This window comes from Trachymyrmex septentrionalis, unplaced genomic scaffold, assembly GCF_001594115.1.
Source record: "Trachymyrmex septentrionalis isolate Tsep2-gDNA-1 unplaced genomic scaffold, Tsep1.0 scaffold80, whole genome shotgun sequence".
NCBI classification, from domain to species: domain Eukaryota; kingdom Metazoa; phylum Arthropoda; class Insecta; order Hymenoptera; family Formicidae; genus Trachymyrmex; species Trachymyrmex septentrionalis.
Window position 1 is genome coordinate 2424433 of NW_017305988.1, and position 12552 is coordinate 2436984.

The window sequence follows — 12552 nt, forward strand, 5'->3', positions numbered from 1 at the left end:
TCACTGAGCGTTTAGTGAGCTCTTTCATTTGATTGGTCTATATTTTAGGATCTAACGGAATAAGCCAATCAGATGAAAGAGTTCATTGAATGTTCAGTAAACTGTTGCGGGATTCTCTAATCCTGCAACTGTTCTCGTTATGAATACACCCAAAGTGCTGTCCCATGGCAGTCGTTAATCTGATTGGTCGTATTACTTTTTCGAAATTTCGACTGTCATGGAAAAGCGTCTGAATTCCGCTACTGATTGTACATCTTTTTATATTATATCTATGGTCGTCATTATCCGTTGCTATTCGGACAATATTGCCAATGGCTTGTGAAGTTCAAATTCGTATTGGAAGCAGTAACACGTGGTTTCGATAACCTTTCCTTTCTGTTCAGAATTGTTTTTTTCATAAGGCATTAGTCTTTTGTCCGATATATGATTAAAGAAGATGTCACGCTCCGTGAAAGATTCAGACGATGATTTTGAGCCAAAACCATGTACGTATTACTTGATTTCTTTTTATCAGCATGTGCACGAGACAGAGCGCCGATTAATCGGCTCGATGCCAAGGGTTGTGCGATTTTTCGTTGTCATTGATTGTGCTGTAACGCAAATGTATCGTAACTTTACCTTTGTTTTTTTTTCTCCTTTTGATCTCAACGTGTTTTTCGAAATTATTGCCATTCTTGCTAAAATATTTTCGCTGAAGAGAATCCGAGAACATCCGCAACCGGTTTTTTTTTTTCTATTAACTTTCAATCTGTGACCGTTTTTAGGTTTATTAATTTAAATGAATTGTGAGAAGAACCTTTCTAAATTCTATAAATTCATATGTCACATTCTGGGATGCAATAATCTAGTGAAAAAAATTTTTTTCAGTTTTTATATGATTACGTTTGGTTTTAGCAATTATATATATATATGTATGTATGTATATACACATATATGTGTGTATGTGTGTGTGTGTGTGTTTAAGTTTGTAAAAACAATAAAATAAAAAAATGTAATGTTTATTTTGATTATCTATATAAATATATAAATAAATATGTTTATTGTACGATGAAAAATCAAAATACATTACTTTTCTAATTATGTAAATATGTTAATATAAAAAATGCTAAAATTTAAGAATGCACATTATTATCTTTGTTTTATATCTTTAATTTTAAATACTCAAACTTTGGTTGTGTTTAGAGAACATACTATTAGTATAGTGCTTGTTATTTTATCTTTATTTTACATTTACTGATAAAATGGTACAATAGCGCGCTTCCCAAACGCAGTTAAATGTCTTCAAGTTTTATTAGTTTTTTGATATTTCTTGTGTTGTAGCTGTTGGTCGTATGCAGACTCGAATGCTTACTATACAATCGGCGAATTCTCCGTTACGCCGAAGCAGCAGAATAAAACAGAATAAATATTCGCCAGGTTCTGAAAGTGATAGTAGTATCAGCAGTATTCAAACAACTCGGAGTGCTAGACCACGAACAACAACTATGGATTCCACTGCCTCAGATACAACAAAGAAGTTACGTACTAGAAAGCATTCCATTTCTTCAGAAATTAGTGAGATTGACATTGATATCCCACGAACACCTGTAAAACGAACTACAAGACAAAGTTTAGGAGCTACAAGTCTTATTAATACACCAACCAGAGTTAATACTCGAGCAACCAGGTACTGCTAATTTGTCAATATTTATATTTAATAGTACATGATACGTTTGTAACCAATGTTACGTACAATTATCAGTAAGCGCTTTATGCGTGCTGGTTCCGAGACAAAATCACCATTGCCAGCAACTAGAACCACACGTAGAACAAGAGCAAGGTCTATCGATCCAGAATCTTTGACTGAAAATAAGAACCAATCTAGTTCACCAACCAAGACACGTAGGCGAGCATCTGTGTTGCCATCGAGTTCTCAGATTAAAGAACAAACTGAACCCAATGATCATATACCTTATGTACGATTGGATTCTACAATAGTTGAAACTGATGAAATTACAAATTCCGGTAATTTCTTAAAAATATATTAGCAAGTAACTCTAATACTCGATATATATTATTATAATTAATATAGATGTTTTTCTATAATTTTTATAACAAATTTATTAAATACATTCAGGAAATTCAGATTCTTCGCCAGATAAACATTTACATCAAATTAAAAGAAAACTTCAAAATGTAGTTAAAGATAAAGTTGAAGAAGATGATAGTGAGTATGGTGAGTAAAAGAGTAGTAGTAAGAGTTGTAGTAAGATAACCAAAATAATTTTTTTTTTTTTTTTTTTTTTTTAGAAAATGTAAAGACTTCAACTGATTCGTCAAAATCTGATGAAACACTTCAATTGTCAGAAAAAAAAGATGCAACACAAACTGAGGATATTACTAGAGAAACAGCGAAGGACACAGAGAATACTCTCGGTAAAAAATTAAAAACTGTCTTAAATCTCAGAATTTGAATTAACATTACATATTTACTTTTTAAGAAATACATTGCATTAATTGTATTTGAAATTGTTTGATGAATGATAGATTCATTACTTTTTATTGTAACTATATAAATTTATAATATTTTAAGTGAGATTTATCTAAGACTCAAAAGAACAGAGTAAATAATTTTTTTTTTTTTTTTCTTAAAAGACATTTGCTTTGAGGTTTTTTGTTTGTTTTTTATTATACTTTTATCATCTTGTAAACTTAGATATCTTATTAACTAGTACCAAAAAAATTAAAAACTCACAAAGGCGGAATTCGATATTGCAACTGGGATAGTTATGATTATCGTCAGCTCAAGTCGTCTGATGTAAGAAATCTGAGAATTTTATAATCAAGAATTATGTTTCAATGGCCTCTATTAAAATTCCCTATTAAAATAAATTTATATTAATAAAAACGGTGACTAATTGAACAAACGTTTCAATTTTTTGACTACATTTTTTAACTTAAATTGTTATAAAAAATAGAGAAAAATTTAAGGTATAATTTCCACAAAAATTTATCGTAGGTTAAATTTATGCTATTTATTTATTATCTTTAATTCCTAGGCCAATAACAATTCTTTCTTTTATTCCCGTTTCTTTTAAATTTTGAATTATTCTTACCATTTTCATCATATTAAAGGCATGTTTTTCCAAATGATCTATTCTAATCTTTTTTGCATATAAGTAAATGACATTCTAATCCTATTTTAAGACTTATTTATCTTTATTATCAAGAGGACAAAAATGAATACAAATTAACATACTTTATAGTTATTTCTTAAAATAATTATTTCTATTATTTATTGTTATATATAATTCCAAAATAATTTTAAATCCTATATACGAAAATGTTTTAAATTTTATATCACTATAACTATTATGTCACTATTTATAAAACAAACTTTAGGAGTCTTCTTTTTATTATAATATTGTTTCCAAAAAATCGCTTATTTGAAAGGGAATTGTTAAAAAGATTCTATTATACTGTAATATTAAGTCACCTTTTTACTTACAATTGGCTCCAAACCATTGTAACTTAAGCTAATATTAGAAATATTTCAAAATTTTTTCCAGAAAATATTCTACAAATATTAAAAAATGAAATATGAGAAAAAAATCCATTTTTTTTTAAATATGAACAAGTGAATACCCCTTTAAGGGCCAGTTGTTCTATCTTCGGATAAACTGATAATTTATTTATTGGATAAACAAAGCAGTAAAAGCATAAGAGTAAGAGAGTTGACGTTTATTGAAAGGTGGAACAACTTAGCTCAAATGGTGTAAGATAAATGATAATTTATATATGTTTGTGTTTGTAGATAAAGAGCAAAAGAAGTTTGAAGAAACTCCATCATCCGACAAGAGTACAATCGAAGAATTCTCTACCTACTCTTCTCCAAATCATCAAAATTCCACAAAAAAAGACACAAAAATTGAAAATCTTTCAGATATAGAAAATTCATTACTCGACATATGTGGATCAAATAAAGAAATGGAGGTTATGCCCGAAAACTTATCAGGTACTTCTATTGAGGAGGAAAAAAGTAACAAGGAAAATCAAATGCTGAATGTTATTAGTGATGTAGCAGAAAAGCTTGTGCAGCCTAAGTCGGCATCTTCTATCAAACCTTTTACTTCACCTTTTATGGATAAATTATTAACTGAGAAGGAAACTATAAAAAAGGATGTAAATTTAAATAAGAGGATTCGCTCAAGAGAATCGACAGAAGTTGCAATTAAATATAGTGATCTGTCAAAAGAAACTATTGATAATTCTCAAGAAAAAATGGATATTTCTATAAAATCTATAAATTCAAGTGCTTCAGATAAAATTATTTTGTTACATGAAAGTACAGAAGTAGTTGATAAAGTTGCTAACAAAGATGAAATATCTACTGAAAATATATCTGCTTATAAAGAGGATGCAACGGAAATAATTAGCGAATTAGGGAAAACTGATACAAAAGAATGTACTACTACAGATAACAAAAATTTTAACAAAAGTGAGTCAGATGAAGTAGATAAAACATCGCGTTTATCTATAAATCTAGATAAGTCAAAGCAGACAAGTGATAGTAGAGAAAGTCTCGCTTCTATGGATGAAAACGAAATAAAATTAGCGTTAGAAGAACAAAATCCACATTGTAATGATAACGAAGTTTCATTAAACGTAGCACACTCTAAGCCTGATCAATCAGTAGATTTACAAATATCGTCACCAATTAATAAAACATCTAATAACTCAGCTACTGTAACAGATAAAGTTTTAACTCAAGTTAAGATAATAGTAACTGATAGTTCTGATTCTACAGAAGAGGAAAATTTATTGAAAGAAGAAACAGAGGAAACGACGTCCCTATCTTCTAATGTTGTCCTGGAGACAAATAATTCCACAAGTAATGACTCGAATGATACAATAATTCAAGATAACCAATTTACTGATGTAATAGAAGCATCTAAAAAATCGGCAATGGATATATCATTTGAGAAAACAGATTCAAAAGATGTTTTGTCAGAAAAAGTGAAGCCAAATTTAAAACGGAAAAGTACAGATAATTTAGAAGGAGAAAAGCAAAGTTTACAAATGGAAAGGACTCAAAAAGATCAAGAAAATATAAATGTCGTTGATGATGTTTCTGATGTCAATGACGGCATTAGTTTATTCCAAGATATCCCCGCTGACAAATGGAAGGAGAAAAACGATGTTAAAACTGGTTCAGTACAGTCTACCTCCCAACTAGTGGAAGAGGAGGAAAAAGAAAATGAATCTGAACACGATCTTATCTTAGTGGACAAACAAGCATGGTTGGCGGCTGAAACCATAAAAGCGGTAAAAGAAGCAGAAGCTTTTGAATACGATTCCGATGACACCGTATTATTAAAGAGTCGATTAGACTCGCTCGCGTCACAAGCGAATTATAATATTGAACAATTAGCCACCGTAGATGAAGAACTTACATTGGATATTGATTCTAATGAAAAAAATGAAAAACAAGTAAAAAAACGAAAATCAAGAACTAAAAAGAGACTTGTATCCGAAATAGATGAAGATATTTCTAGATATACAGAAGATGAGAATTTAATCCCTGTTGATAAATCTTTAAATGATTCCAAAACAGCTTTAAATCGAACTAATGACCGATCCATATCCAGATTAAATAAATCAGGACAGTCAGAAAAAACAAAAAGACGATCTTCCAAAGCAAGTAATGAATTAGAGAAAGAAATTGAAGATGATTCCAATGAATTAAATAGAAGTTCGCTAACAAGTAGGAACAATATATCTTTACGAAAATCGACAGGAAAAAGAACATCATTAAACAAATCTTCGAAAGATGTATCTATGCAAAATATTTCTCCAAATAAATCTCAAACAGATAATTCAGAGAAAGAACTTGACACAGCTGCACGTACTAGGAAAAAATTATATAAGAAAAAACGTTCCTTAGAACAATCGTGTAATGAAGATATAGATGATAATGCAACCGAATCTGAAAAGAAGAATGTAGCAACTGAAAATTGCAAAAAGCATGAAAATACATCCTTAAATCATTCTACGGGTCAGGAATCAGAGCCGATGGATACTGGAAAAATAATGCATTTGAACGAAAGTGATGATAGCGACATAGATGTAAGCGTAATAGCTATGGATCTTGCATCTAAAACTTCTATGATAGCAAATATGGGATCGGATAGCGATGAATCGAATCAAGTTCCATTCCGTGAATACCTATTTAGAAAAGCAAACAGCGAAAGTAGTAGTACTGACGATAGTAATGGCTATTCTGATAGCCTCAACAGAGAATACAATCTGGATGGATTGGAACGTAAGTTTTCTGATGATGATGTAGCTGCTGATGAATGTAGGGATTCAGAAGTAGAATTTTCAGATTCTGATGATAACGGTTCAGATCTTGAAGATTTTATAGTTGATGATAATGAAGTAGAAAATGATGAAGAAGATAATGACATTGAAGCAGAAAATGACGACGAAGAAAATGATGAAGAAGATAATGACATTGAAGCAGAAAATGACGATGAAGAAGATAATGACATTGAAGCAGAAAATGACGATGAAGAAGATAATGATACTGGAGCAGAAAATGCTGAAGAAGATAATGACATTGAAGCAGAAAATGACAAAGAAGATAATGAAGATGATGATAACGCTGTACAAAAAGAAAAAGTGGAAGATGAAAAAGAGAAAGCGAATTTTAACACGAAATTAATAAATCTCGAAAGTGAAAATGAAGACAATGAAGATGTACAGAAAAAAGATATAGCAGACAAAGACACAAATCAAAATAAATTCATCAAAATGGAAGATGTTTCTTTATACGCCAATACCTCTCATAAACTGTCAAAAACCCATAAAAATAATAACAAATCTATCGAACATATTTCACCTTGTAGAAGTGAGACAGAAACAAAACAAAACAAAAAAATGAAATCTAATATGAAGAAAAATGAGAAACCTATTTTACAAGATTTATCAAATTCAAACTTGTCGAGTAAGAAGAAGAAAAAAAAATCTTTTGTGAAGGAAAATGAAACTGCTTCGTTCGAAATGTGTCACTTAGCCTCTTCATCACTTCAAAATATGTTGACTCCACAACATTCACAAACTGAAACTGAACGCAACTTGAGTGAACAATTAAATAAATGTAAATCAGCATTTGCAAAATTGTCGGAATTACACGCGTTAATGGAATTTAGTACCTCAGATCTTAACAGCTGTAAGAAATTAGAACTTGATGAAACATTTGAAAGAATTCCGGAAAATAAAGCTAATAAGTCAAACAATACGATTAAAACAACACAAAATATTTCAGTCAAGGATGAATCAAAGGATCTTATATTAAATAAAGACAGTCCGAAGAAGTTCGAAGATGCAAGTAAAGAAAAGATATCAGACGATCTTTTACCTGACTTATTGAAAAAGATAAGAGGGTTAACAAATCCTCTGAAATCACTCAAGACATCATCACGTAAAACAATGAATATAGATATTGAAACACCAAGATTAAAATATCTTAGAAAAGAGAAATTAAACGAAAGTGCGCCAACTAAATTAGAATATAGTACAGAAACTAATTCATTACAGGAACAATTATCTGCAGAAAAGGATATTACACAAATAAGAATAAAAGAGAAAAATAAAGACAAAATATATGATTTGATAATACCGTCTAATGACGATGTCATACAAAAATGTAGTCAAAAGAAACAGAAAAAACGTAAAAGACAAGACTCGTCAAATAAAAATATGAGTGATAAAGTTTTGTCTGAAGACGTAACAGAATTAAATGTTCCTAAAAAGAAAATCAAGCTAACTCCATTAACTAATGTAGAAGATATCCACAAAGATATATGTGAGACTAATAAGAAAAAGAACAAAAAAGATAAATTAAAGGAAAATATCACTGATCAAGCTAAAAACGCTATAGAATTAAATGTTCCTAAAAAGAAAATCAAGCTAACTCCATTAACTAATGTAGAAGATATCCACAAAGATACATGTGAGACTAATAAGAAAAAGAACAAAAAAGATAAATTAAAGGAAAATATCACTGATAAAGCTAAAAACGCTATAGAATTAAATGTTTCTAAAAAGAAGAAGCCTGTTAAGCTTACTCAATTATCTACAGTAGAGGACAATACTCTTAAAGATGTATCATTATCTCATAGTGATGAGAGAAAGCTAAAACAATTAATGAGATCTATCACTCGTGAAGTTTGGTCTCAAGATATAACAAAATTGAAGAAATATAAACTTACCCAATTGCCCGTTGTAGAGGACAATATTCGCGAAAATATATGTCAAATTAATGAGAGAAAAAAGAAAAAGGAAAAACAAGATACATCAAAAAATGTAATCGATAAACCTTCATCTACAGATATTGAAATAAAGATTCCTAAAAAGAAGAAACGTGCTAAATTTACTCAATTACCTATCGTAGAGGATGCTCACGAAGAGGCATGCCAAATCAATAAGATTAAGAAGAAAAAGAAACAAATTAATACAGTTGAAGAGAATACAAATGTAAACAAAGACAATATGCTTCGAGATATTCGCGGGAATAAAACAGAGTTACCACAGTACAAGAAGAAAAATAAAGTCGTTAATAGTTTAGAGTTGGATTTACTTACAGATAAACAAGAACAGCAAGTAAAAAAGAAAATTAAACGGCAAGAGACAGTGGAAAATATTGAAACAAAGAAGAAAAAGAAAAAGAAGAAGGAAGAGGAAGATACTTTGTCAATACAAATTCCAGCTCCAAAAAAGTCTGAGAAAATTTTGTCTAGTAAATTACGATTACAAAAAACTACATTAGGTATGAGTGAATCGAAAAATGTAGCCTATAACACTAAGAAACTAGATGAAACTGATGCAAAGCTGTATACTGAAGAATCGAGGTCCAAGAAGAAACGCAACCGAAGTGAAGATATTGAAAATGCGATCTGTATGAATATTCCTACGAAATCAAAGAAAGAAATCAAAGAAAGAAAATGTTTACTGCCTTCAAGCAGTCTGAAACGACTTCCGGACGATGTGATCGAAAATCTTGCGGACGTGCCAACGAAATCGAAAAAAAGACAGAAAACTTTGCGAGACAAGGAAAAAATTGTATCGTCAACAACGACGGGTAAAGTAAAGGTGACGACCACTGATTGTGATAACACATTAAATACTTCTGGTTGCACTACACAATTCCGTGTAGTAAACTTGCAGAAGACTAAAAAACAGTCACTGAAAGGAGCTGCCGCTGCAACTTCGTTCAGAGAACGTATGCTTGCTAGAAATAACAGAGAACCAATATCGTCCTATTTGATGTTTTGCGAGAAAATGAGTAATTCCAAATAATAGATTTTATAATAGATGTTATTTTTAGATTTTACTGTCCGAATGTGTGCACTTTAACAATTTCTGAATTTAAAAGTTAATAAAACTTATACAAGTTATTGTGTTCATAATTTTGAATTTTTTTTATTATTTACTAGTTTGACACATTTCTCGAAAACAATTTTACACCAGGATTCATCAGGGGAATAATTGTATCTTTTAGTTTTGTATTTATCATTGCACGTTTACTGTGTATTTCTGTATGTAATAAACTATTCCATTTATTGAAATTTACAAAGTAAGAAACTTAATTCCAAGATACGTCATAGAAATAAGTACGTTTCGCAAAAATAATTCTAAATAAGTAGATTACAAAATATATATTTCTATTAACAAAAATTTATACAAGTGTGTGTTATTTATCTAAACTGATACATGGCCAGATAGGTTCTTTTGATACTATTGTATCGAATATTAACGAAATTAATTTTTTTTCACGCATAGTTCTCAAAATGATATAATAATTTCAGCATTTTTCAAGCTCTTATGATGATGTCCGACGATATCTCCGTTTTAATATTTAAAAAACAAGAACCGTTCGCAATATTATTTTGCCCACTGAATATCACACATGCAAGACTGTTTATTGCGCTATATTGCCAAACTTTGTAAATCCATTTATTTACAGTGCGAAACGTTTCCTCTAGCTGTTCATCTTTCAATTGTTCTTCTTTAAGCTTCACGTGGCACAATACAAAAGCATGCTCCATCGCTATTTCTGAAGTTCGGTCTACGGCATGTTTATCGTTATCTGCTATCACAAGACGTACCTACAATTATCGAAAATCAATATTAAATTAATGAAAAAATTTCGTCTTGTGTTTTTTTAATTTGTTTTAGTTTCTTAATAGATACAAACGTTCGTTTAAACGTTTAATATATGATAAATGCATACTAACTTGATCATCCTTTGCGAAACTTTCATCGTCCATGACATTGAGAGAAGAGTTCGTTAAATACTTAGAATATTCGGATATCACTTCATCATTGCCTACGATAGCGGCAGTGGTGCCTTTATTTTTCGTTATATGACTGAATATTGACGTGGCATATTTCTTTATTTCTGTTTTTTGCAATTCTTGCTTTGATATCTCGTTATTACTCTCCATTTTCAAAATTCTCATGCTGCGATCACCAAGCAACACAGCGTCCCCGTAATTCACACTGTTCGCTAATTTTAACTTCACTAATTTCATAGAAGCCTTCGAGTCTTCTGTTGAGCAATGTCCAGCTTTATCGTCTTGAATACTCTCTCCGAGAAACTCGCGCGCCAAGATTTGCAATTTCGTTTTCCTATACCTGTGTTACATAAGAGAACATTAAATGAAATGCACCTACATTCACTGATATCGATATTTGTTATTTTACAGTACCTATCCCCGGTGAGATTAAATATTACAGAAGTATCAATGATATAGGGGTGCATCATTTTTAATGTATGTAAATCAGAATTCAAACTTTGTCCTACGAGAATCGCGTTTGGAGGAAGTAACGTTCTTATTTTTTGCTGAACGTCGTGCAATGTAATCGTGACATCATCTAACATATTCTCAGTAATACCACTGTACCGAGTCAGATAGTCCGTTATTACATTCTCAGGTTTCACTAAGCTGTCGTAAATTACCTGTAATTGGACCGATTTACATATTTTTATCGTCTAAAGTACAAACATATAATACTGTACTTACATTCATATCCTCATCTACGATACTTATTCTAGTAAGTTCAAGAATGTTGCTTGTTGTTAAGCACATTTCACAGTCTAAGCCAAACATTGGTGATGTTGATGTAGCCTCTTCATAAACATCTTTTGTTAATATATACGAACCGTATCTACAATTATATCAATTCGTTAATTTTATATTTGCAAAAATATAATTAACATCCGTCTCTATTGGAAAAATTTTGCCAAAAATTCACTGAAAATTTAGTAAGAACTTCGACATAATTTAAATAAATATGAAAAAATTATATATTTTACACAACAAGCATATGGGTAGTTCCTAAATTAATTTTTACAACTTTTCTGAAAACAAAATTATTTTCAACGAAATTTTAGCGAACTTTAAAAAAAAAAATTAGAACAGTAAAACCTTGCCTTTCTGCTAATGTTCCTTTTAGTGGTACAGGATAATTTTCTTCCACCATTTGCCATAACGATAAAAGTAACTTTGTTCTACAGAATTTATCAGTTGGTGGTAAATTTTCATTCAAGTTTTTTGTAGAAAACTTTACATCGTTTTTTATTGAATGCATTGGAAAAACACTTCTTAGCAGTTTTATGACATTTCCATTTGTTTGCAAAGCAGTTTCTAAGGAGCCATATCCTAGAAATGAAAAATTGTCTTTCATTGTCATTAAAATATACATTTTTATCGATATTAGAAATTAACGTTATAGAATTTTATTGCTACATATTTTATGAATATATGTTCTCACTAATATTCAACTAAAACATTTTATTTCATATAGACGGAATAGATTTAAATATTCATTTTAATGGAAAATATGTTAGATGTACTTTACTATTATATAACATACGTTTAATTAGTTTATCACTTTGTGTTCCTGTTAAAGGAACAGCTGCAAGCTCTTCTGTTATGGATGCACCATAGACAGCTGGCGTTATCACCTCTAAACGATGCTTTAAGTTATGTACTATATGTGGAAACATGCTCTCATAAGCCATAAAATGATATGAAGACAACCCTTCAAGCACGATGACTACAGTATGGCTTATCTTTGGAGAAAATTATTCACTTAGAATTATTAAATATTTTGAATTAAACTTTATCTCTAAAGCACAGTATTGCTTGAAAATTTCATGTTACATTGGCCAAGATTACTTTGTTATACTTCTCAAGTTTGCACCATCTCGCTGGTAAGTAAGGAGAATGATGTCCAAGTAGTGAATATAACAACAGATGTTGTATATCGCTAAGAAATATTGGTATCCTCTTTCCCAAGTTTCCGACATCGAGAGTAGCGTTCTCGCCAACTGCTTTGAGAGTGAGTCTTGGAATTGCTTGAAGTCTCTTCTTGCGTTTTCTAAGTTCTTCCTTCAAGCTCGCATATTGGTTATCACTTAATCTGTACATACATATGTGTGTGTGAGCATGCATATGTGTATATAAATTATGTGTATATAAGATATATATATATATATATATATAT

General features: G+C 30.4%; 2 protein-coding genes across 5 annotated transcripts in view; one reads left to right on the forward strand and one right to left on the reverse strand.

Moving 5' to 3' along the window:
- Positions 1 to 292: 292 nt before the first annotated feature.
- On the forward strand, positions 293 to 9382 carry LOC108754772 (kinesin-related protein 4-like). Of its 2 annotated transcripts, XM_018497354.1 has the most exons (7): positions 293 to 485; positions 1321 to 1666; positions 1742 to 2004; positions 2117 to 2215; positions 2290 to 2415; positions 3794 to 6466; positions 6617 to 9382. In XM_018497354.1, exons 1-7 carry the CDS (start codon positions 437 to 439, stop codon positions 9337 to 9339), a joined length of 6279 nt encoding a protein of 2092 aa, XP_018352856.1. In that variant the 5' UTR covers positions 293 to 436; the 3' UTR covers positions 9340 to 9382. The 2 variants fall into 2 exon arrangements, with proteins under 2 accessions (XP_018352856.1, XP_018352855.1); XM_018497353.1 differs by having other exon boundaries at positions 3794 to 9382.
- Positions 9383 to 9707: 325 nt separating this feature from the next.
- Positions 9708 to 12552, reverse strand: part of LOC108754801 (putative RNA exonuclease NEF-sp) — a 4118-nt gene continuing 1273 nt past the window's right edge. For all 3 annotated transcript variants that reach the window (XM_018497402.1, XM_018497403.1, XM_018497404.1), the window contains 7 exons: positions 12225 to 12468; positions 11920 to 12118; positions 11477 to 11705; positions 11067 to 11211; positions 10752 to 11002; positions 10278 to 10677; positions 9708 to 10148 (listed from right to left, as the gene is read on the reverse strand). In XM_018497402.1, the coding sequence (XP_018352904.1) occupies positions 9855 to 10148; positions 10278 to 10677; positions 10752 to 11002; positions 11067 to 11211; positions 11477 to 11705; positions 11920 to 12118; positions 12225 to 12468 (1762 nt within the window). In that variant the 3' untranslated portion in view covers positions 9708 to 9854. The remainder of the gene's footprint in view (positions 10149 to 10277; positions 10678 to 10751; positions 11003 to 11066; positions 11212 to 11476; positions 11706 to 11919; positions 12119 to 12224; positions 12469 to 12552) is intronic.

Coding starts and splice junctions, on each gene's coding strand:
- LOC108754772 (XM_018497353.1), top strand. CDS start 437: ATGTCACGCTCCGTGAAAGATTCAGACGATGATTTTGAGCCAAAACCA. Junction 1,667..1,741: donor GTTAATACTCGAGCAACCAG/GTACTGCTAATT, acceptor TACAATTATCAG/TAAGCGCTTTATGCGTGCTG. Junction 2,005..2,116: donor TGATGAAATTACAAATTCCG/GTAATTTCTTAA, acceptor AAATACATTCAG/GAAATTCAGATTCTTCGCCA.